Genomic DNA, 25,497 nt, shown 5'->3' with positions numbered 1-25,497 from the left:
GGGATACACGAGCAGTATCTTAAGGATATCATAGAATCATAGAATCAGAGAAGTTTACAACATGGAAACAGGCCCTTCGGCCCAACATGTCCATGTCGCCCAGTTTATACCACTAAGCTAGTCCCAATTGCCTGCACTTGGCCCATATCCCTCTATACCCATCTTACCCATGTAACTGTCCAAATGCTTTTTAAAAGACAAAATTGTACCCGCCTCTACTACTGCCTCTGGCAGCTCGTTCCAGACACTCACCACCCTTTGAGTGAAAAAATTGCCCCTCTGGACCCTTTTCTTTCTCTCCCCTCTCACCTTAAATCTATGTCCCCTCGTTATAGACTCCCCTACCTTTGGGAAAAGATTTTGACTATCTACCTTATCTATGCCCCTCATTATTTTATAGACTTCTATAAGATCACCCCTTAACCTCCTACTCTCCAGGGAAAAAAGTCCCAGTCTATCTAACCTCTCCCTATAAGTCAAACCATCAAGTCCCGGTAGCATCCTAGTAAATCTTTTCTGCACTCTTTCTAGTTTAATAATATCCTTTCTATAATAGGGTGACCAGAACTGTACACAGTATTCCAAGTGTGGCCTTACTAATGTCTTGTACAACTTCAACAAGACATCCCAACTCCTGTATTCAATGTTCTGACCAATGAAACCAAGCATGCCGAATGCCTTCTTCACCACCCTATCCACAAGTGACTCCACTTTCAAGGAGCTATGAACCTGTGCTCCTAGATCTCTTTGTTCTATAACTCTCCCCAACGCCCTACCATTAACGGAGTAGGTCCTGGCCCGATTCGATCGACCAAAATGCATCACCTCACATTTATCTAAATTAAACTCCATCTGCCATTCATCGGCCCACTGGCCCAATTTACCAAGATCCCGTTGCAATCCAAGATAACCTTCTTCACTGTCCACAATGCCACCAATCTTGGTGTCATCTGCAAACTTACTAACCATGCCTCCTAAATTCTCATCCAAATCATGAATATAAATAACAAATAACAGCAGACCCAGCACCGATCCCTGAGGCACACCGCTGGTCACAGGCCTCCAGTTTGAAAAACAACCCTCTACAACCACCTTCTGTCTTCTGTCGTCAAGCCAATTTTGTATCCAATTGGCTATCTCACCTTGGATCCCGTGAGATTTAACCTTATGTAACAACCTACCATGCGGTACCTTGTCAAAGGCTTTGCTGAAGTCCATGTAGACCACGTCTACTGCACAGCCCTCATCTATCTTCTTGGTTACCCCTTCAAAAAACTCAATCAAATTCGTGAGACATGATTTTCCTCTCACAAAACCATGTTGACTGTTCCTAATCAGTCCCTGCCTCTCCAAATGCCTGTAGATCCTGTCTCTCAGAATACCCTCTAACAACTTACCCACTACAGATGTCAGGCTCACCCGTCTGTAGTTCCCAGGCTTTTCCCTGCCGCCCTTCTTAAACAAAGGCACAACATTTGCTACCCTCCAATCTTCAGGTACCTCACCTGTAGCGGTGGATGATTCAAATATCTCTGCTAGGGGACCCGCAATTTCCTCCCTAACCTCCCATAACGTCCTGGGATACATTTCATCAGGTCCCGGAGATTTATCTACCTTGATGCGCGTTAAGACTTCCAGCACCTCCCTCTCTGTAATATGTACACTCCTCAAGACATCACTATTTATTTCCCCAAGTTCCCTAACATCCATGCCTTTCTCAACTGTAAATACCGATGTGAAATATTCATTTAGGATCTCACCCATCTCTTGTGGTTCCGCACATAGATGACCTTGTTGATCCTTAAGAGGCCCTACTCTCTCCCTAGTTACTCTTTTGCCCTTTATGTATTTGTAGAAGCTCTTTGGATTCTCCTTTGCCTTATCTGCCAAAGCAATCTCATGTCCCCTTTTTGCCCTCCTGATTTCTCTCTTAACTCTACTCCGGCAATCTCTATACTCTTCAAGGGATCCACTTGATCCTAGCTGCCTATGCATGTCATATGCCTCCTTCTTCTTTTTGACTAGGGCCTCAATCTCCCGAGTCATCCAAGGTTCCCTACTTCTACCAGCCTTGCCCTTCACTTTATAAGGAATGTGCTTACCCTGAACCCTGGTTAACACACTTTTGAAAGCCTCCCACTTACCAGACGTCCCTTTGCCTGCCAACAGACTCTCCCAATCAACTTCTGAAAGTTCCTGTCTAATACCATCAAAATTGGCCTTTCCCCAATTTAGAATTTTAACTTTTGGGCCAGACCTATCCTTCTCCATAGCTATCTTAAAACTAATGGAATTATGATCACTGGTCCCAAAGTGATCCCTCACTAACACTTCTGTCACCTGCCCTTCCTTATTTCCCAAGAGGAGGTCAAGTTTTGCCCCCTCTCTAGTCGGGCCATCCACATACTGAATGAGAAATTCCTCCTGAATACACTCAACAAATTTCTCTCCATCCAAGCCCCTAATGCTATGGCTGTCCCAGTCAATGTTGGGAAAGTTAAAGTCCCCTACTATTACCACCCTATTTTTCTTGCAGCTGTCTGTAATCTCCTTACATATTTGCTCCTCAATTTCCCGTTGACTATTTGGGGGTCTGTAGTACAATCCTATCAAAGTGATCTCTCCCTTCTTATTTTTCAGTTCTACCCATATAGACTCAGTGGGCGAACCCTCGGATATATCCCCTCTCACTACTGCCGTGATGTTCTCCCTAATCAAGAACGCAACTCCCCCTCCTCTCTTACCTCCTGCTCTATCTTTCCTATAGCATCTGTACCCTGGAACATTGAGCTGCCAGTCCTGCCCCTCCCTTATCAAGGGATGTGGCTCAATGGCGGGTAAATGGAGTTGAGATACAGATCAGTCATGATCTCATTGAATGGCGGAACAGGCTCGAGGGGCTGAATGGCCTCCTCCTGCTCCCATCTACCAGATTGGCAATCTGAGAAATTCGATAATGGTAGCCTCTCACATGTTGCAATGCCAGTATTGGGGTGCAGAGGACAGGAGTGGGAGCTTTAAGCAGCCTATTGCGGGGGTCACCAGAACAGCTGTCTCCTGATGCCCTCATCCTGCAGTTTTTGAGTTTAAAATATTTTTCTTTTAAAAGATGAGGCAGGATTAGAACAGCCAATCAGTCGAAACTCCGCTGCCCGTATCCTAACTCGCTCCACGGCCCCTTCATCCATCTACCCCCATCTGCACGCTGACCAACGTTGGCTCCCGTTCTGGCAAACGATTAAAAAAATTCTCATTCTCGTGTTCAAATCTCTCCAAGGCCTCGCTCCCCCTCCCTATCTCTGTAACCCTACAACCCCCCGAGATCTCTGCCCTCCTCCAATTCCGGCCTCTTGCGCATCCCCGATTTTCATCGCTCCACAGTTGGCGGCCGTGCCTTCAGCTGCCTGGGCCCTAAGCTCTGGAATTCCCTCCCTAAACCTCTCCGCCTCTCTCTCTCCTCCTTTAGGATGCTCCTTAAAACCTACCTCTTTGACCAAGCTTTTGGTCACCTGTCCTAATATCTCCTTAAGTGGCTCGGTGTCAAATTTCTGTCGGATTGCACTCCCGTGACACGCCTTGGGACATTTTTACTACGTTAAAGGTGCTATATAATTTGTTGGCCTGCCACTCCAAGCCCTGAGTCAGCCCATGGAGGCTCTTAACGCTTCCTTGGTCTGGAGCGGCCTTGAGATGTGGAGGATAGTCCACTGGCCCTGAAGCAGAAATCAAGTGGGCGCAAATGAGCCTTAGGAAGGGTGCCAGAGAGGACAGGTCGGTCTGGGGGACACCAGATGGAGGCACCAGAAAGCACAGGGTAGGCGGCAATGGTGGTGTTGGGTTTGAGTTACGGAAGCTTTGGTCTGTGAACTTTTGGTGCTCACCTAGATATCTCTTTTGGGGTTGAATTTTTTTTCACTCGTTCATGGGATGTGGGCGTCCCTGGCGAGGCCGGCATTTATTGCCCATCCCTAATTGCCCTCGAGATGGTGGTGGTGAGCCGCCTTCTTGAACCGCTGCAGTCCGTGCGGTGAAGGTTCTCCCACAGCGCTGTTAGGAAGGGAGTTCCAGGATTTTGACCCAGCGACGATGAAGGAACGGCCGATATATTTCCAAGTCGGGATGGTGTGTGACTTGGAGGGGAACGTGCAGGTGGTCTTAGTGTCAGCCGTGGCTCAGTGGGCAGCATTCTCGCCTCCTCGTAGTCCGAAGGTTGTGGGTTCAAGTCCCACTCCGGAGACTTGAGCACATAACCTAGGCTGACACTCCCAGTGCACTACTGAGGGAGTGCTGCATTGTTGGAGGTGCCATCTTTCAGATGAGACGTTAAACCAGTCTGCCCTCTCAGGTGGAGGTAAAAGATCCCATGGCCACTATTTCGAAGAAGAGCAGGTGTCTTGGCCAAATTTGTCCCTCAACCAACAGATTAACTGGTCGTTTATCTCATTGCTGTTCGTGGGATCTTGCTGTGCGCAAATTGGCTGCTGCGTTTCCTACATTACAACAGTGACTATACTTCATTGGCTGTAAAGCGCTTTGGGACGTCCTGAGGTCGTGAAAGGGGCTATATAAATGCAAGTTGTTTTCTTCTATTGTCTTTGAATGTTTCTTTCAATTATTTTGGTGTCAGGAGCTGGGAATCAAACACCCACTGCACAGAAAGAAAATCCAGGTGATGCAAAAGACAGTCGGCAACAGACAGAACGACAGCCCAGGGAAGCTGGACCATATCTGGGTAACACGTGAGTACGGTCCACATGAGAGGGGAGAACTTTCGAACCAAGTTCATGGAATAATGCAGTACGGAAGGAGGCCATTCAGCCCATCGTGCCTGTGCCGGCTCTTTGAAAGAGCTGTCCAATTTGTCCCACTCCCCCCTGCTCTTTCCCCGTAGCCCTGCAAATGTTTGCTTTTCAAGTCTTTATCCAATTCCCTTTTGAAAGTCACCATTGAATCTGCTTCCACCGCCCTTTCAGGCAGCGCGTTCCAGATCATCACAGCTCGCTGCGTAAAATAAATTCTCCTCATCTCCCCCCTGGTCCTTTTACCAAATCTGTGTCCTCTGGTTACCGACCCTCCTGCCACTGGAAACAGTTTCTCCTTATTTACTCTATCAAAACCCCTCCTAACTTCGAACGCCTCTATTAAATCTCCCCTTAAACTTCTCTTTTCTAAAGAGAAAATCCCAGCTTCTCCAAGTCTCTCCACGCAACTTCATGAATGAAGTTAAGATACGAACACTTACAGCACTTGTATGACATTCCTGTTTTTGTGTTGCCGTTAACCCATTCTGGTCCGTCTCCTGCATAACCACACACACAGGAATCTAGTACTGCCACGTGGAGTGGTTGACGCAGATAGTACCATCCCATTTAAGGGGACGGCTTGATCTATACATGAGGGAAACGAAGGGTACAGGTCAGGGAGGGAGGACTGGGAGGAGGCCCATGTGCTGTATAAACACCAGCAAAGACCAGTTGGGCCAGATGGCCTGTAGATCCCATGCAAAGTACAGAGGTGCTGAGTATTCACAAGTGAACTTTGCCAAATAGAAGTTCTACCCTACCAAGTTGTACCATAGATGGGCCGAATTAAATTTGTTGGCATTTCCCGTCGTTATTTCCCTCATTTAAATATACCGCCGTCATCCTGTGCAGACGCCATTGTGTCGGAGGGAACGGTCTCGAGTGGCACCATTCCACTGCTGTGCCCAATCCACCCTCGTCCACACCCGGGTCGTTGGACCAGAGATCTATCCGAGGACTCGGAAGTCTTTTTTTTTTGGGGGGGGCCGTCAAACTCATCGCACGGTTGCTATTCTTTAGCTTATTCCAACTTGGAGATGAAATGCGTCTCGGGCAGTAGTGCAAATCGGGCGATAGCCGACCGGCAGCTTCAGTGCGACGGAATATCGGGCGGGGTGTAGGACGGGCGCCCGATTTGCTATCGTCCCTTTTGCAACATCGCCCGAGATCAATATCACCCCTCCCACCTTGTATTTTTGTGTAGCACCTCCGTGACCAAGCTGATAGTGGCAATGGCGCTGGGCTGAGGCCATTGGCCCGACCGCAAAATCGTGAATATTTATTTAGCAGGGCGATAACGAGCGATTAACGGAGGGTCAGCCCAAATGGGATTTACGCACGATGTATAGCTAGCGTTGGTGGTGTGTCTAAAGTAAGATGTAGCTTTGGATGTGTTTTATTTTCAACGTGGGGTGGGAAGAGTTCACCGTGCATCTCGATGCAATGGTCATTCTTTCATTATGTCGCATAGTTCCAGGAACAGGAGGAGGCCATTCAGCCCCTCGAGCCTGTTCCGCCATTCAATGAGATCATGGCTGATCTGCACCTCAAATCCATCTACCTGCCTTGGTTCCCAATCCCTTAATCCCCTTACCCAACAAAAATCTATCCATCTCAGTTTTGAAATTTTCAATTGGCCCACCAGCCTCAACAGGTTTTATGGGGGGAGAGAGTTCCAGATTTCCCACTCCCCTTTGTGTGAAGAAGTGCTTCCTGACATCGCCCCTGAATGGTCCCTTGTTCTGGACTCCCCTCTACCAGAGGAAATAGTTTCTCTCTATCCACCCTATCAAATCCTTTAATCATCTTGAACACCTCAGTTAGATCACCCCTTAATCTTCTATCCTCGAGGGAACCCAAGCCTAGATCTGTGTCCATTGCTTGCGTCAGGCAGCTGGAGCACGTGCCCTGGTTTGACTCCGTTTTGCGTTGTACTCAGGTTGGCTCGATGACGTCGGCTTGCCCCAATACAAGGACCAATTCAATGAAGCGAGGGTGGATGGGAGAGTGCTTCAGTACTTAACTGTGGTGAGTCACCTCACTGGCTGCTTAAGGTATTTGTTGTGGTGAAGTCCAGACTTCTTGGAGCTGAACGTTGAACATTTTATGCAATTTAAAGCTGCACAACCTGAAAAGTATCACTTCGTGATGTGTGGAGGATAACTCAAACCAATTGTTTCTCTACTATACACTCCTTTAAGACGGCCCTTAAAACCTACCTCTTTGACCAAGCTTTTGGTCACCTGTCCTAATATCTCCTCATGTGGCTCGGTGTCAAATTTTGTTTCATCGTTCCTACGAAGCACCTTGGGATGTTTTACCACATTAAAGGTGCTCTATAAATGCAAGTTGTTGCAGTTGTTTTTAGGAAACATAGGAACAGGAGTAGGCCATTCAGCCCCTCGTGCCTGCTGTGCCATTTGATAAGATCATGGCCGATCTGTGATCCAACGCCATATACCTGCCTTTGGCCCATATCCCTTAATACCCTTGGTTGCCAAAAAGCTATCTATCTCTCAGATTTAAATTTAGCAATTGAGCTGGTATCAATTGCCGTTTGCGGAAGAGAGTTCCAAACTTCTACCACCCTTTGTGTGTAGAAATGTTTTCTAATCTCACTCCTGAAAGGTCGAGCTCTAATTTTTAGACTGTGCCTCCTACTCCTAGAATCCCCAACCAGCGGAAATAGTTTCTCTCTATCCACCCTATCCGTTCCCCTTAATATCTTATAAACTTCGATCAGATCACCCCTTAACCTTCTAAACTCCAGAGAATACAACCCCAATTTGTGTAATCTCTCCTCGTAACTTAACCCTTGAAGTCCGGGTATCATTCTAGTAAACCTACGCTGCACTCCCTCCAAGGCCAATATGTCCTTCCGAAGGTGCGGTGCCCAGAACTGCTCACAGTACTCCAGGTGCGGTCTAACCAGGGTTTTGTATAGCTGCAGTATAACTTCTGCCCCCTTGTACTCCAGTCCTCTCGATATAAAGGCCAGCATTCCATTAGCCTTCTTGATTATTTTCTGCACCCGTTCATGACACTTCAATGATCTATGTACCTGAACCCCTAAGTCCCTTTGGACATCCACTGGTTTTTAACTTTTTACCATTTATACAACAACAACATCAGACAGTCCTGTGGCACTATTTGAAGGTAGACAGGGAGTTTTCCCCCATGTTCTGCCCATTTTTTCCCCCTCAACCAACACCACCAAGAAACAGATTAATTAATGCATCATTAATCTTGCTGCTACTTGTGGGATCTTTCTATGCACATGGCTGTGGCTGCCATGTTTGCCGACACTGCGCTTTAAATTAATTGATGGTCTACAGAGATGTATCGGCCATTGGGGTTTCGGGGCCCGGTCAGTGTCTGCTAATGTTTGTGAATGGAGATTCAGCTCTCTCGGGCAATAAATCCTGGCCTGGCCAGCAATGCACATATCCCAAGAATGAATGAATTGAAAAAAAAAATCCATTGGGAGTCCACATAATGGTCAGTCTTAGGTCCTTAATACACGGCGTTTAACCAGATCATTGAGCCATTATGGAGCTGGTTCCCAAAACCAGGGGGGGAAGGTTAACGAGGAGACCAAACTCAGCCGATATGAGCAAGATTCGATCTGGACTGTATCTGTCGTGCGAACGTGCAAGGGGAGCGAGAGGGACTGACCGATGCGCTCGCTCTTTCTGTTTCAGAATGATCTCCTGTTTCTAAAAGTCACCAGCCAGCTGCATCACCTGAGTATCAAATGTGCCATTCACGTGCTGCACGCCAACAAATTCCGCCCAAACTGCCTTCGACGCAGGCCTTCTGACGAGGTGAGAGAGGTCCCGTTGTCGAGTGTCGGTGAGAAGCACAAGCCTTCGACTGCAAGGCCGAGGGGTGGATTTCTGTCTTCAGCACCTTGGTGTTAAGCGTCACCTGAGCGAGGCGTAGAGAGGAATATATAACGGGGAGAACGGCGCGTTGCTTACCAAATCCGCCAGGTGGTCCTTCCAATTGGCAGGACGATCCGGTGGGTTTCCGTAAGAGGCGTGCGATCCTCCCTCACCAGGGATCCCTCTTCGCACTCCACCCGGGCGACGCTCGACCCAGGTATCAGCCGTGGCGCACTGGGCAGCACTCTCGCCTCTGAGTCAGAATGTTGTGGGTTCAAGTCCCACTCCAGAGACGTTAAGCACGTAATCCAGGGCTGACACTCCCCAGTGTCTGCGCTGTCGGAGGTGCCGTCTTTCGGATGAGACGTTAAACCGAGGCCCCGTCTGCCCCCTCGGGTGGACGTGAAAGATCCCACGGCCGCTATTTGAAGGAGCGATGGGGAGTTCGCCACTCAACCGTCGCCTAAAAACATGTTATCTGGTCATTATTTCATTGCTGGCTGTGGGATCTTGCTGTGCACAAAATTGGCTGCCCTGTCCTACATTACAACAGTGACTATACTTCATTGTCTGTAAAACGCTCTGTGATCGTGATATATAAATACAAGTCTTTTCGATTTAAAACCCGCGTGGTAACGAAGCAAATCTCTACTTAACTTTTGAGATGTTTCGAACGCAGTCCGTTCTGTAGCTGTAATTACGAACAAGTGATTTTCTCAGCCCAGTGAGACGAACCGTTCCTTCGTCGTCGCTGGGTCAAAATCCTGGAACTCCCTTCCTCACAGCACTGTGGGAGAACCGTCACCACACGGACTGCAGCGGTTCAAGAAGGCGGCTCACCACCACCTTCTCAAGGGGCAATTAGGGATGGGCAATAAATGCCGGCCTCGCCAGCGACGCCCACATCCCATGAATGAATTTTTAAAAAAAATCATACGGGATTGATGGCATAAAGGGGGTAATTTTGATCTGTGGCGGGGGGAGCGTGTGACAGCTGATATCGATGGGCCGCCTGTTACACGAACCTCCAGGTTTTTCTTTCCGTCGATTTCAATGTGTCGAAACTTAACACGATACAAATGCATTAACACCCAAACAAAGTAGAATCATAGAATCATAGAAGTTTACAACATGGAAACAGGCCCTTCGGCCCAACATGTCCATGTCGCCCAGTTTATACCACTAAGCTAGTCCCAATTGCCTGCACTTGGCCCATATCCCTCTATACCCATCTTACCCATGTAACTGTCCAAATGCTTTTTAAAAGACAAAATTGTACCTGCCTCTACTACTGCCTCTGGCAGCTCGTTCCAGACACTCACCACCCTTTGAGTGAAAAAATTGCCCCTCTGGACCCTTTTGTATCTCTCCCCTCTCACCTTAATTCTATGCCCCCTCGTTATAGACTCCCCTACCTTTGGGAAAAGATTTTGACTATCTACCTTATCTATGCCCCTCATTATTTTATAGACTTCTATAAGATCACCCCTAAACCTCTTACTCTCCAGGGAAAAAAGTCCCAGTCTATCCAACCTCTCCCTATAAGTCAAACCATCAAGTCCAGGTAGCATCCTAGTAAATCTTTTCTGCACTCTTTCTAGTTTAATAATATCCTTTCTATAATAGGGTGACCAGAACTGTACACAGTATTCCAAGTGTGGCCTTACTAATGTCCTGTACAACTTCAACAAGACATCCCAACTCCTGTATTCAATGTTCTGACCAATGAAACCAAGCATGCTGAATGCCTTCTTCACCACCCTATCCACCTGTAACTCCACTTTCAAGGAGCTATGAACCTGTACTCCTAGATCTCTTTGTTCTATAACTCTCCCCAACGCCCTACCATTAACGGAGTAGGTCCTGGCCCGATTCGATCTACCAAAATGCATCACCTCACATTTATCTAAATTAAACTCCATCTGCCATTCATCGGCCCACTGGCCCAATTTATCAAGATCCCGTTGCAATCCTAGATAACCTTCTTCACTGTCCACAATGCCACCAATCTTGGTGCCATCTGCAAACTTACTAACCATGCCTCCTAAATTCTCATCCAAATCATGAATATAAATAACAAATAACAGCGGACCCAGCACCGATCCCTGAGGCACACCGCTGGACACAGGCCTCCAGTTTGAAAAACAACCCTCTACAACCACCCTCTGTCTTCTGTCGTCAATCCAATTTTGTATCCAATTGGCAACCTCAAGTAGTACAAGGAGAAGCTTTATTGAACCCCAACTTGTATACAAGTGGAAGTGCACCTCAAACAATAGTTGAGGGTGCAACTTCGCCGAGTCAATGAAACAGCTCATGTTTATACAATTCAGTAGACAACGCCCACCTGTTACAGAATCTGGGCGTACACGTACATTCTTTATTGGCTCAGGTAGTTGGTCAATCGAGTAGTGAGCCGAACATCCATAGCCATCTTGTTACCTTGCACGTAGGCCTGAGCAGATGTCAGCTGTCTCCTTTCTCTCTGCATTCCTGTTTCTTGTTATCAGTAAGGCTGGAGCCAGTCTCAAGGCTACATGGCCGTTCACTAACTATTATTATTATATTCTGTGGTCAGCTATATGCTTATCTTAAGGGAAGGCCAGGCTGTGCTAGGCTTAATTATCAACATATCAAGGCTCAAACGTAATCACACAATTGTGCTCTATGTGTGCTGTGGCTAATCCTATCATGTGAGTTAATAAAGAGTTAATATGGTCAAGTATCCCTTCATGCACTTCCACAAATGGATAGATAAAATCGGGCGTGGTGTATAACGGGTGTTAGATCCATGACCCCCGGTCTGTCTCTCCTCCTCCCCAACACCCCCCCATCCCCTGCCGAGGGTGAAAGTTACCCCCCCCCATCACGTTTCGGGGTTCAGAGAAGGGGGGCTCGAAAGTCCTCAAGAGGTCACAAGATGGGAAGGCGGCAATCAGTGGAGGCAAAAAGTCAATCTTGAATTTAAATCCCCGCCTATGACTGGCATTGTTTCCTCTTTGACTAATATTTAAAATAAAAATACATTTCATTTTTAAGAAGGATCCATGCGATTGATCTCTTCATAGTATCAAAGTATGGTACAGCACAGGAGGAGGCCAATCGGCCCATCGTGGCTGTGCTGGCTCTTTGAAAGAGCTATCCAATTAGTCCCATTCCCCCGCTATTTCCCCACAGCCCTGTAAATTTTTCCCATTCAAGTATTTATCCAATTCCCTTTTGAAAGTTATTATTGAATCTGCTTCCACCGCCCTTTCAGGCAGCGCGTTCCAGATCATCACAACTCGCTGCGTAAAAAAATGTTTCCTCATCTCCCCTCTGGCTCTTTTGCCGATCACCTTAAACCTGTGTCCTCTGGTCACCGACCCTTCTACCACTGGAAATAGTTTCTCCTCATTTACTCTGTCAAAACTCCTCATGATTTTGAACACCTCTATCAAATCTCCCCGTAACCTTCTCTGCTCTCAGGAGAACAATCCCAGCTTCTCCAGTCTCTCCACATAACTGAAGTCCCTCGTCCCTGGCACCATTCTAGTGAATCTCCTCTGCACCCTCTCCAAGGCCTGGACATCCTTCCTAAAATTCCACGATTTGCGTTAGATCCTTTCTGGAGGTAGACTCAACGTTGTACGCCTACTGCATCCAATACGATGGTGATCTCAAGCTTCCTCACACTATAAAGTTCAGTAAAGTTCACTCTTACAGTCCCCCTTGATTATGTTATCAGCACTTACCGTTTTACAAGAGAGTGGCAATGATCATAATGTTCTCCGCAACCGTTTTAAGAAAAAGATGGTGTAATTACTTTTGAGATTGTTAACAACTCCAAATCGTCGTTTTTTGCTTTGCGACCAGAATCATAATTCACCGTCCGACGTGGTCCAGTGGTCAAACCATCGAGTGATGGAATGGCTGAGGTCGGTGGACCTGGCAGAATACGCCCCGAATCTTCGAGGGAGCGGAGTGCATGGCGGCCTCGTTGTAAGTGCAGTGGCTCCCCGTCAGAGCAAACAACTCACCACAGTGTCAGTGCTGGGGGGGGTTAATGTCGCTTGTCGTTATGTCGCATTAAAGTTAACTTAATGAGGGTTCGTTTTCCGAAATGCGGTGGTGGGGGTGAGATAAGAACATAAGAAACATAAGAAATAGGAGCAGGAGTCGGCCAATCGGCCCCTTGAGCCTGCTCCGCCATTCAATAAGATCATGGCTGATCTGATCCTAACCTCAAATCTAAATTCATGTCCAATTTCCTGCCCGCTCCCCGTAACCCCTAATTCCCTTTACTTCCAGGAAACTGTCTATTTCTGTTTTAAATTTATTTAATGATGTAGCTTCCTGGGGCAGCAAATTCCACAGACCTACTACCCTCTGAGTGAAGAAGTTTCTCCTCATCTCAGTTTTGAAGGAGCAGCCCCTTATTCTAAGATTATGCCCCCTAGTTCTAGTTTCACCCATCCTTGGGAACATCCTTACCGCATCCACCCGATCAAGACCCTTCACAATCTTATATGTTTCAATAAGATCGCCTCTCATTCTTCTGAACTCCAATGAGTAGAGTCCCAATCTACTCAACCTCTCCTCATATGTCCGCCCCCTCATCCCCGGGATTAACCGAGTGAACCTTCTTTGTACTGCCTCGAGAGCAAGTATGACTTTTCTTAAGTATGTCTTCTCCCGCCATGGGTGCTTACCGGGGGGATCACTGGGGGGGCGTTCACAATGGTCCCGATGCCTGCTTCCAACCAATGAGGCTCTCAGTCGCATACACCATCCGGGAAATAGATCAACAAATATCTAACGTATCTAGGAACAAGGAGTAGCCCCTCAAGCCTGTTCCGCCATTCAACTCGATCTGTATCTTAACACCATCTACCCGCCTCGGTTCTGTAACCCTTAATACCCTCGCCTGACAAAAAATCTAACAATCTCAGTTTTGAAATTTTCAATTGACCCCCCAGCCTCAACAGCGTTTTTGGGGGGAGAGAGTTCCAGATTCCCACTCCCCTTTGTGTGAAGAAGTGCTTCCCGACATCACCCCTGAACGGCCTGGCTCTAATTTTAAGGTTCTGCCCCCTTGTTCTGGACTCCCCCCCACCAGAGGAAATAGTTTCTCTCTATCGACCCTATCAAATCCTTTTAATCATCTTAAACACCTCGATTAGATCACCCCTTAATACAAGCCTGGTCTGTTCAACCTCTCCTCATAATTTAAGCATTTTAGCCCTGGTATCATTCTGGTGAATCTGCACTGCACCCCCTCCAAGGCCAATATATCCTTCCTGATGCCCAGGACTGAACGCAGCGCTCCATATGGGATCTAACAAGAGCTTTGTAACCTATTGTACGGTACAGTAGCCGAGTGATTGTCGACTCAAATTCAAATCCTGCCATGCCAGTTGTGGGCTGGCACCAGATAAATTGACCATGAAGCTGTCGGGTTATCATTAAAAACCCAACTGCTTCACGAATGTCCTTCAGGGAAGGGAACCTGTCGGCCTTACCCTGGTCTGGCCTACACACCACTCCATCCCGATACGACCTGGTTGATCCTTCATGCCAGCAGGACAGCGAGGGATGGGTGCAATAATTGCGGCCTTGCCAGTGTCGCTCACCTCCGAGAACAAAGCTGGGCTGGAATGTGAGCTGTGAGGAGGATGCAAAGAGGCTCCAATGTGATTTAGACAAGTTGGTTGAGTGGGCAAGAACATGGCAGATGCAGTATAACGTGGATAAATGTGAGGTTATCCACTTTGGTTGTAAAAACAGAAAGGCAGATTATTATCTGAATGGTGATAGATTGGGAAAAGGGGAGGTGCAACGAGACCTGGGTGTCCTTGTACACCAGTCACTGAAAGCGAGCATTCAGGTGCAGCAAGCAGTTAGGAAGGCGAATGGTATGTTGGCCTTCATTGCAAGAGGATTTGAGTACAGGAGCAGGGATGTCTTACTGCAGTTATACGGGGCCTTGGTGAGACCACATCTGGAGTATTGTGTGCAGTTTTGGTCTCCTTATCCGAGGAAGGATGTCCTTGCCATGGAGGGAGTGCAACGAAGGTTTACCAGACCGATTCCTGGGATGGCAGGACTGACGTATGAGGAGAGATTGGGTCGACTGGGCCTATATTCACTAGAGTTTAGAAGAATGAGAGGTGATCTCATCGAAACATATAAAATTCTAACAGGACTAGACGGACTAGATGCAGGGAGGATGTTCCCGATGGCTGGGGAGTCCAGAACCAGGGGTCACAGTCTCAGGATACGGGGTATGCCATTTCGAACCGAGATGAGGAGAAATTTCTTCACTCAGAGGGTGATGAACCTGTGGAATTCTCTACCACAGAAGGCAGTGGAGGCCAAGTCATTAGATGTATTCAAGAAGGAGATAGATATATTTCTTAATGCTAAAGGGATCAAGGGATATGGGGAAAAAGCGGGAACGGGGTACTGAGTTAGACGATCAGCCGTGATCATTTTGAATGGCGGAGCAGGCCCGAAGGGCCGAATGGCCGACTCTCGCTCCTACTTTCTATGTAACAATCTATTTTAAAAATCGCTAGCGACATATCCGAGCTAGAAGCCCCAATGGTGGGGGGGCCATGCGGGGGAGGCGAGGGAGAGGAGGGGGATAAGGTTCACGGGAGCCCCGAAGTGGATGGTGAATGTGGGGGAGTCCGGGGACTTGGGGGATCTCAATGGCACGGCCTCACTGCCATCGATTTTCTCCGAGGTGGGGGGGTGGGGAGCGAGCGGGATTTCGGGCTTTGCGAGGCGTACAACGCACGGTCGATCCGCTGCCCTGTCGGAGTTTAACCGCCACCACGGTGTGAGCGAGAGGCAGAGTGAAATGTCCGTCCACCCATTAACTCCGTCCTTGTGTTCCGGCCGTAGATATTGGAACCTCGTTTTAACTCGGAAACGTTGGCTTTGCTCCTTAACATCCCCCCTCAAAAGACCTTACTCCGTCGCCATCTCACCACTCACTTCAACCAGCTCATCGGCCCAGAGGCTCAACACGAGAAGAGAGAATTAATCGAGTCGAGCAGCTACACGCCCCTGAACACCTCAGCGAAAGTGAGGGTAGGTACCACATACCTGGTCTGCCGTGCGCTGCACCTCACTGAGCAGAAGGGCCACCTCCAACTGTGACGTACGGGTGTTGATTGAAGTAACCGTTGTTGAGTGGCCATTAGTCGCTAAGCTTTCTGGTTTATTCCTACCGGGTAAAACCAATTGCAGTGGTTGACTACCTACCTGCCAAACCCGCCAACCTCCACCACCTAGAGGGACAAGGGCAGCAAGGCGCATGGGAGCACCATCGCCTCCAGGTTCCCTCTCCGACTCACGCACGCCGTCCCGACTTGGACGTGTATCTCGGCCGTTCCTTCGTCGTCGCTGGGTCAAAATCCTGGAGGCCCCGGCCCAACACCATGGGAGTCCCTTCACCACACGGACTGCAGCGGTTCAAGAAGGAGGCTCACCAGCACCTTCTCGAGGGGCAACTAGGGGATGGGCAATAAATGCCGGCCTTGCCAGCGTCGCCCACATCCCGAGAATGAATTAAAAAATAGAAGGCCGTGCGATCAGTCCCCAGGCCGACATGTCAATTGACCCACCTTGCTTTGAAATTTGCACTCAATTGGGCTGCTAGATCAGAGCTCCAGGTGGCCTTGGAGGGGTAGAGATTGGTGTCTATATTCCACCCGTTTTTCAGGGGTTAGACGGGCATTAAATGTACTAATTTAGCAGAGAGACAGTTTGCATCCAATCTGCACAGGCATTGGTCCCACTGCTAAAATTCTGTGGGGACCATTATTTCGCTGTCCCGGACAGGATGCCTTAAAACCGACATTGGGCCTGTCCCACTCGGGGTTCTTCAGAGGCCCCTGAAGGTAAGTTTCAGGGGAGGCAGAAAGAGCAGGTCAACCCCCATGGAGCCCCAAGACCCAATTCTTGCCGATCCACGTGGGCCTCTCGGTTCTGGAGCCCGCTGCCTCCGTATCACCAAGTCTGGGCCTAAAAAAAACAGGACCAGACCAAAATCTACCCCGAAAAAAAAAAAAAATCCAACACCTCAGACTCTTTCAGCTCGGAGGGAGTCTATTCGGCCCATCGTGCCTGTGCTGGCTCTTTGAAAGAGCTGTCCAATTAGTCCCACTTCCCCTCATTCCTTTCTCTCATAGCCCTGCACAAGTTTCTCCTTCAAATATTTCTCCAAATTCCCCACTGTAAGTTGTTATTGAATCTGCTTCCTTCCAGGCAGTGAATTCCACATCATAACAACTCGCTGCCTTAAAAAAAAATTATTCTCTCTCCCTCTCTGGTTCTTTTGCCGATTATCTCAGATCTCCTCTGGTGACCCTCCTGCCACTGGAAACAGTTTCTCCTTGTTCACTCTATCAAAACCCCACATGATTTTGAACCCCTCGATCAAATCTCCTCTTAACCTTCTCTGCTCTAAGGAGAACAATCCCAGCTTCTCCAGTCTCTCCCCGTAACTGAAGTCCCTCATCCCTGGCACCATTCTGGTAAATCTCCTCTGCACCCTCTCCAAGGCCTTGACATCCTTCCTAAAGTGCGGTGCCCAGAATTGGTCACAATACTCCAGCTGAGGCCTAACCAGAGTTTTATAAAGGTTGAGCAGAACTTCCTTGCTTTTGTACTCTGTGTCTCTATTAATAAAGCCCAGGATCCCGTATGCTTTTTTAACAGCCTCCTCAACTTGTCCTGCCACCTTCAAAGATTTGTGTACATACACCCCCAGATCTCCCTGTTCCTGCACCCCCTTTCGAATTGTACCCTTCAGTTGAAATTGCCTCTCCTCATTCTTCCTACCGAAATGCATCACTTCACACTTTTTGTGATCACCTTTCACATCCAAGGGATTTAGGCACTGCAATTGGATAGAAACATCAACCAAACTGAAAGAGGCGTAACAGTGAGGGACATGGTGGAAACTGGAAGGAGGAGAATTGAATCTTTACATACCCAAAGATTCTGAAGTTTTTACATTAAACTGTACGCTGATCCATTTAATTTCTCTCTCTCTCTCCCTCATACTCTCTCTCCCTCCCTCGCACTCTTTCACTCCCTCCTTCCCTCACACTTTCTCTCCTTCCCTCACTCTTTCTCTCCCTCCCTCACACTCTCTCTCTCCCTCCCTCACACTCTCTCACCCTCCCTCCCTCACTCTCTCTCACCCTCCCTCCCTCACTCACTCTCCCTCCCTCCCTCCCTCACACTCTCTCTCTCTCACCCTCCCTCCCTCTCACCCTCCCTCCCTCCCTCACACTGTCTCTCCCTCTCTCTCTCCCTCTCTCCTTCCCTCACACACACTCTCTCTCTCCCTCCCTCCCTCCCTCACATTCTCTCTCCCCCTCCCTCCCTCCCTCCCTCCCTCACACTCTCTCTCCCTCTCTCCATCCCTCACACTCTCTCTCCCTCTCCCCCTCCCTCACACTCTCTCCCCCTCCCTCCCTCACATTCTCTCTCCCCCTTCCTCACACTCTCTCCCCCTCCCTCCCTCACATTTTCTCTCCCCCTCCCTCACACTCTCTCCCCCTCCCTCCCTCACATTCTCTCTCCCCCTCCCTCACACTCTCTCCCCCTCCCTCCCTCACACACTCTACCCCTCCCTCCCTCACTCTCTCTCCCTACCTCACACTCTCTCCCTCCCTCTCCTCCCTCCCTCCCTCACACTCTCTCCCCCTCCCTCCCTCCCTCCCTCACACTCTCTCCCTCCCTCACACTCCCTCCCTCCCTCCCTCACACTCTCTCTCTCCCTCCCTCCCTCGCTCACACTCTCTCTCGCTCTCTCACATTCTCTCTCCCTCCCTCCCTCCCTCACACTCTCTCCCTCCCTCCCTCACACTCTCTCTCTCTCTCTCTCCCTCTCTCTCTCGTTCTAGCCAAAGAAGCTCGGCTTTACGCATTTCGGAAATCTGAGGAAGAAGAGGTTTGACGAGACCAGTGATTACATTTGCCCAATGGATGCCGTTCATCCAGCGGCCAACGGGGCCCAGAGGACCTACTCGGGATACTGTGGGCAGAAGGCGGTGGCGGACAGGGACTTGAACAGACTGGAGCAGGTGGGAATCCTAAAGTGCTGATCCGCTTCAGCGGGAGGCCCTGGGAAGCGAGGATTGTAACAATGATAACACTTGGTCACCCACACGGGACGGTGAAGCATGAGAAAGGCATCGCTCCCCGAGGAGGCACTAACGTACTAACACACCAATGATAGTTCTCGGAGGGATCATCCAGACAGCTGAAGCCAAAGTAAAGATTTAACCATCCCAACTAGTGTCGGCGGCTAACGATCGATGGGTTCAAATAACAACGCAAGATTTCACAATGATGCAAACTGTAGCTGTCTCCTCCGATCCGCCATTGACTCTCTAAGTGGAGAGACGCAATTGTCACTAAAGCATTGTACAGAATCAACAGAAATATATTTTTGGAACGAGGAACCGTTCGACGACTATAAAAATTCGAGGCAATTGACATCTGTATAAAACGTGTTTTCATATTTGCGCACGGTGGATATATTTTATATTTATAACTCTGAGAGGGAGCCATGTTCGATTGCCTCCGAGTGATAGACATTAAAGACTGGCCAATGGGACGGGCGGTGGGGGGCGCGGTCGTCCTGTGCGTCGTTCACCGGGAGTTTCCTCGGCTCTGCCGATGTAGCTTTGCCGGAATTGCGGTGGGGGAGGAGAGGGGGGGGGGGGGTGAGGGCGGCTGTGAGGAAATTCCCGGCCATTTTGAGCCTGAATCGGCCCATCGATGGGGAAACAATTGCCCAGCCGTGTTAGAATGAATGGACCAGAAATCACGGGCAGCACATCTGTGGGATCCTGATACGCGCACCGAGCGTGCAACATCTGTAGACACGCCCACCCCCTCCCCCACACCCAGCGTCGGGACAATAAAAACTGACAACATTTCCTCACTAGGTTCCCCAACCCTAACCCTAACCCTAACCCTAATCCCATCATGTGTATTTTTCATAAATCCAAGATATTTCTCGATTTTCGTAAACTCTCAGCAGCGCTCTCTGAAGTTAAACTTTCCTGTCACGTCCCCCGGTGGAGATTTCCGCTGGAGGAAAGTGAACGTAGAAGACGATTCATCGTTCGGAGAGCGAGAGAGAGAGGGGGCACCTCTCTGCCCCCGCGTTCTCGTTGCCAGATGCGATTTAACGGGTTAGTTCATGAGTCGATGCGTAACCAGAGATTGTCACGTTATCTCTGCCCTCTTGTCCCTCTGGGTCTTTCTATCCTTGCAGCTTTGGTCAAAACCACACTGAGATCCCCGCCCCAATTCCCACCACCCACCCCCTGTCATGCAAAGCTCCGTTTTTGGGAGCACTAGTTCGTAAATTCTCCCCAACAGTTTTAATGTAGACTATGTTCCGAATGCATTAGGGTTAGGGTTAGGGTTATCCTGAAGTGTAAGTGAGATATACTCAGTCACACCAGTCAGATGATCTAATACTGCACTCAATTAGGTTTCACTCCAAAGTGTTGGGTTCAATTTTTTGCTGGAGTGGCATAGTTTGTGGGTCACACATTATACCAACCTGCCCATTGTCCATTGAGCAAAGACGGAGCCACCTGTAAACAGCAGTCACGATGACTGCCGTGACTCCTTTGGTTGTGTGGTGCTGTGCCAGCTTGAGGAGTTATCTGAGGACGTTCCATCGACACCAACACCAATATCCAGGGATGAAGTCAGCACAATGATAGTTCTTTGGGCCCAGGTCTCGGTACAGTTCAACACCAGTTCTAGTATCCTTGCAGAGTGATGCGCCCCAACGGGAAAGCAGGGGACGATTTCCTTTCCCAATGGTTTCACCTCAGCTCAGGATATTTGGGGATGGGGATACAAACATAATAAACTGATGGGCAGTAAAAGACCATCTGGTCCATCAAGCCTGCCCCACTCTCATGCGAGCTGACTAAACACTTCCCGCTCCCTCCCCACCTCACAGGCAAAGATAAGAAGAGAAACACCCAGGGCCAGTAAAAGGGGGGAGAAAATACTCTGGATGGAAGGAGAGGCCAATTTGAAAAATTATTTCAGCTGCAATTTAATAATTAAAGTTTAGGAAAAGGCAGGGGAAGCAATATTTGGTCCCACACCAGAGTCTAGATGCCCCTTTGAAAGTTTTGTGCCCTGAGTGACTTTTTGTCCAGTTATTCCTTCGCTGTGGGACGCGGGGGTGGGGGAGAGGGGATGAGAAGTTTAAAGTCGGTGGTGGGGAGGGAGCGGGGGGCGCGATTTGAACTGTTCATGTCGGGCAGCGATGCCCGCTCCACATCTCGCGTGATTTGCCTTTCCATCGACCCCCGTTTAACCTCCGTTGTTGACGGCAGTCGGGAGGAAAAATTTGGAGCCCAAAGCGTCCGGCCCAGAGGGTGATGTGCGGTGGTGGGAGATTGGAAAGTGACGAATATTGAGGCGGAGATTCGTAGATACAAACACAAAAATTAAAACGCCTGCCGATTACTTTTGATGAGGTTTAATAAATCCACTGAACTGGCCCTTTAAATCACCTCAACCCAGGATGTCCAAACTCTGGCCCTCATGCCCACACAAACACAATGCAGCCCTTGAAGACCAGGTTCGATGTGTGTTTTATATTTCCCACTTTGTCCTGTTTGAATTTTGTGGGCCCGGAGTTTTTTTGGGGGAAAGGGCCTGTTCTTTGCGCTGTTGCATCGTTGGTGGATAAATCCCAAATCAGGACTCCCAGGGTCTGGTACTGTCGGAAACTTGAGTTACATAAGAACATAAGAAATAGGAGCAGGAGTAGGCCAATCGGCCCCTCGAGCCTGCTCCGCCATTCAATAAGATCATGGCTGATCTGATCCTAACCTCAAATCGAAAGAACACAAGAAGTAGGAGCAGGACCCGGCCACTCAGCCCCTGGGCCCTCTCCGCCACCCACAGGGCCTTGACCGATCCGAACTCAGCTTCATGTCCAATTTCCTGCCCGCTCCCCGTATTCCCCTAATTCCCTTTACTTCGAGGAAACTGTCTATTTCTGTTTTAAATTTATTTAATGATGTAGCTTCCACAGCTTCCTGGGGCAGCAAATTCCACAGACCTACTACCCTCTGAGTGAAGAAGTTTCTCCTCATCTCAGTTTTGAAAGAGCAGCCCCTTATTCTAAGATGATGCCCCCTAGTTCTAGTTTCACCCATCCTTGGGAACATCCTTACCGCATCCACCCGATCAAGCCCCTTCACAATCTTATACGATTCAATAAGATCGCCTCTCATTCTTCTGAACTCCAATGAGTAGAGTCCCAATCTACTCAACCTCTCCTCATATGTCCACCCCCTCATCCCCGGGATTAACCGAGTGAACCTTCTTTGTACTGCCTCGAGAGCAAGTATGTCTTTTCTTAAGTATGGAGACCAAAACTGTATGCAGTATTCCAGGTGCGGTCTCACCAATACCTTATATAAATGCAGCAATACCTCCCTGTTTTTATATTCTATCCCCCTCGCAATAAAAGCCAACATTCCATTGGCCTTCTTGATCACCTGCTGCACCTGCATACTAACTTTTTGATTTTCTTGCACTAGGACCCCCAGATCCCTTTGTACTGCAGTACTTTGCAGTTTCTCGCCATTAAGGTAATAACTTGCTCTCTGATTTTTCCTGCCAAAGTGCATAACCTCACATTTTCCAATATTGTATTGCATCTGCCAAATCTCCGCCCACTCACCCAGCCTGTCTATAACCCCTTGTAGGTTTTTTATGTCCTCCTCACTCTCTACTTTCCCTCCCACCTTCGTATCATCAGGCAAATTAAGGAGAACGTGGATTTAAACTTGATGGTTTGGCCTCTAGGTCCCATCGCATACCGTTACCTGGCCCAGGAAGGTTTTAAAAAAAACTTGGCCAACCCTGACCTAATTTAGTAAGTGAGTTTAATATACAAATTGATACTGATTACCCCACAGTTACCGTAATTCCCAAACTGCCGTCCTTAAATGTTTATCCAACGATACCCAGCAAGTTTCTATTTTTCAATGCCACTGACGATAGTTTCTTAAAGAGTTGGGTTTTTATTAAACTCACCGTTAGGTAATCTCAGATTTTAAGGACTATATTAAAATGTTTAAATTTTGTTTTTACAAAATCACAAATAAAAGAGATTTTCGTTGGAAAGTTTTGCTCTGTTTCCTTTTACCTGAAAGTGTGTTTGAGGGAGGGGGGAAGAAAGAGAGGGTAGGGGGAAATTGGAAGTAGGAAGACGTCACATTTTGAGGGGAAGCTGGATAAACTCATGAGGGAGAAAGGAACAGAAGGTTATGCTGATAGGGTGAGACGACAAGAGGTGGGAGGAGGCTCGGGTGGAGCGTAAACACCAGCATGGACCCAGTTGGGCCGAATGGCCTGTTTCTGTGCTGTACGTTGTATGTAATCTTTCGGAATGTTCCAACTGATCAGGTCGTGTTCATCACCTCGTTCACTCATCACACCAGTTTATGCTGCATGATTTATCTTTCTCCTTAAAGTCGAGGCAGTAAAATGTCTTCAGAGAATTTGCCGTTGTTGTCAGTTTGAAAAGTGGCGGTGGAGACGGAGGGTTTAGAGATTGTGATCGGTGCTGTCCTCCCGTTCAGACGTTTCCACCAAACTCCCCTCTCTGCTATTTTAACACAGGCGTCAACCGGGGTTAAAATCCGTGTTAAAACAGGACTAAAAAGGCATTTGACTCAAGCGCGTTAAGCATCCCACGGAACCATCAAAGGTTTACAGTACAACTGGAGGCCATTCGGCCCCATTGGATCTGCTGCCGGCTCTTTGCCAGAGCAATCCAATAGCTAATCCCACCGCCGCACTCTGCTCGAAGCCAAAGGGAGTCTTTGAGGCGACCTAATTGGGTTCAGGGATTATGGTGAGACGTGAAGGAGTTGATTCAGGCAAATTGCGCCTGATGACAATTGTTCCCAAATCCTGGGGGACACGATTTAAAGATTAGAGCGGTGTGGAGGGGCATGGAGAGAAGGTGGGTAGGTGGGGATGAGGGGTGGGGGGGATTGAGGGATATGGGGAGAATGTGAATAGGTGGGGATGAGGGATATGGTGAGATGAGTAGGTGGGATTGAGGGATATGGTGAGAAGGTGAGTGGGTGGGGATGAGGGATATGGTGAGATGAGTAGGTGGGATTGAGGGATATGGGGAGAAGGTGAGTAGGTGGGGTTGAGGGATATGGTGAGAAGGTGAGTAGGTGGGATTGAGGGATATGGGGAGAAGGTGAGTGGGTTGGATTGAGGGATATGGTGAGAAGGTGGGTAGGTGGGGTTGAGGGATATGGTGAGATGAGTAGGTGGGATTGAGGGATATGGTGAGATGGTGAGTAGGTGGGATTGAGGGATATGGTGAGATGAGCAGGTGGGATTGAGGGATATGGGGAGAAGGTGAGTAGGTGGGGTTGAGGGATATAGTGAGATGGTGAGTAGGTGGGATTGAGGGATATGGTGAGATGAGTAGGTGGGATTGAGGGATATGGTGAGATGGTGAGTAGGTGGGATTGAGGGATATGGTGAGATGAGTAGGTGGGATTGAGGGATATGGTGAGAAGGTGAATAGGTGGGGTTGAGGGATATGGTGAGAAGGTGAGTAGGTGGGATTGAGGGATATGGTGAGACAGTGAGTAGTTGGGATTGAGGGATATGGTGAGAAGGTGAGTAGGTGGGATTGAGGGATATGGTGAGATGGTGAGTAGGTGGGATTGAGGGATATAGTGAGAAGGTGAGTAGTTGGGATTGAGGGATATGGTGAGACAGTGAGTAGGTGGGGATGAGGGACATGGTGAGATGAGTAGGTGGGGTTAAGTGAGAAGGTGAGAAGGTGAGTGGGTGGGGTTGAGTGAGAAGGTGAGTAGGTGGGATTGAGGGATATGGTGAGAAGGTGAGTAGGTGGGGTTGAGGGATATGGTGAGATTTTGAGTAAGTGGGGTTGAGGGATATGGTGAGAAGGTGAGTAGGTGGGGATGAGGGAAATGGTGAGACAGTGAGTAGGTGGGATTGAGGGATATGGTGAGAAGGTGAGTAGGTGGGGATGAGGGATATGGTGCGAAGGTGAGTAGGTGGGATTGAGGGATATGGTGAGAAGGTGAGTAGGTGGGGTTGAGGGATATGGTGAGAAGGTGAGTCGGTGGGGATGAGGGATATGGTGAGAAGGTGAGTAGGTGGGGTTGAGGGATATGGTGAGATGAGTAGGTGGGATTGAGGGATATGGTGAGAAGGTGGGTAGGTGGGGTTGAGGGATATGGTGAGAAGGTGAGTCGGTGGGATTGAGGGACATGGTGAGATGAGTCGGTGGGATTGAGGGATATGGTGAGAAGGTGAGTAGGTGGGGATGAGGGATATGGTGAGAAGGTGAGAAGGTGGGGTTGAGGGATATGGTGAGATGAGTAGGTGGGATTGAGGGATATGGTGAGAAGGTGGGTAGGTGGGGTTGAGGGATATGGTGAGAAGGTGAGTAGGTGGGGTTGAGGGATATGGTGAGAAGGTGAGTCGGTGGGGTTGAGGGATATGGTGAGATGAGTAGTTGGGATTGAGGGATATGGTGAGAAGGTGGGTAGGTGGGGTTGAGGGATATGGTGAGAAGGTGAGTAGGTGGGGTTGAGGGATATGGTGAGATGAGTAGGTGGGATTGAGGGATATGGTGAGAAGGTGAGTAGGTGGGGTTGAGGGATATGGTGAGAAGGTGAGTAGGTGGGTTGAGGGATATGGTGAGATGAGTCGGTGGGATTGAGGGATATGGTGAGAAGGTGAGTAGGTGG

At 48.7% G+C, this 25,497-nt stretch overlaps 1 protein-coding gene across 10 annotated transcripts in view; it reads left to right on the top strand.

The window, feature by feature from the left end:
- ppfibp2b (PPFIA binding protein 2b) overlaps positions 1 to 22,870 on the top strand; it is a 270,248-nt gene extending 247,378 nt beyond the window's left edge. For all 10 annotated transcript variants that reach the window (XM_067994225.1, XM_067994223.1, XM_067994222.1 and 7 more), the window contains 6 exons: positions 4,628 to 4,739; positions 6,742 to 6,830; positions 8,504 to 8,626; positions 12,542 to 12,667; positions 15,575 to 15,763; positions 18,592 to 22,870. In XM_067994225.1, the coding sequence (XP_067850326.1) occupies positions 4,628 to 4,739; positions 6,742 to 6,830; positions 8,504 to 8,626; positions 12,542 to 12,667; positions 15,575 to 15,763; positions 18,592 to 18,792 (840 nt within the window). In that variant the 3' untranslated portion in view covers positions 18,793 to 22,870. The remainder of the gene's footprint in view (positions 1 to 4,627; positions 4,740 to 6,741; positions 6,831 to 8,503; positions 8,627 to 12,541; positions 12,668 to 15,574; positions 15,764 to 18,591) is intronic.
- The last annotated feature ends 2,627 nt before the right edge of the window (positions 22,871 to 25,497 follow it).

This window comes from Heptranchias perlo, chromosome 12 (genome assembly GCF_035084215.1).
Source record: "Heptranchias perlo isolate sHepPer1 chromosome 12, sHepPer1.hap1, whole genome shotgun sequence".
Lineage (NCBI taxonomy): Eukaryota > Metazoa > Chordata > Chondrichthyes > Hexanchiformes > Hexanchidae > Heptranchias > Heptranchias perlo.
This window is presented reverse-complemented; position numbering and strand designations above follow the sequence as displayed.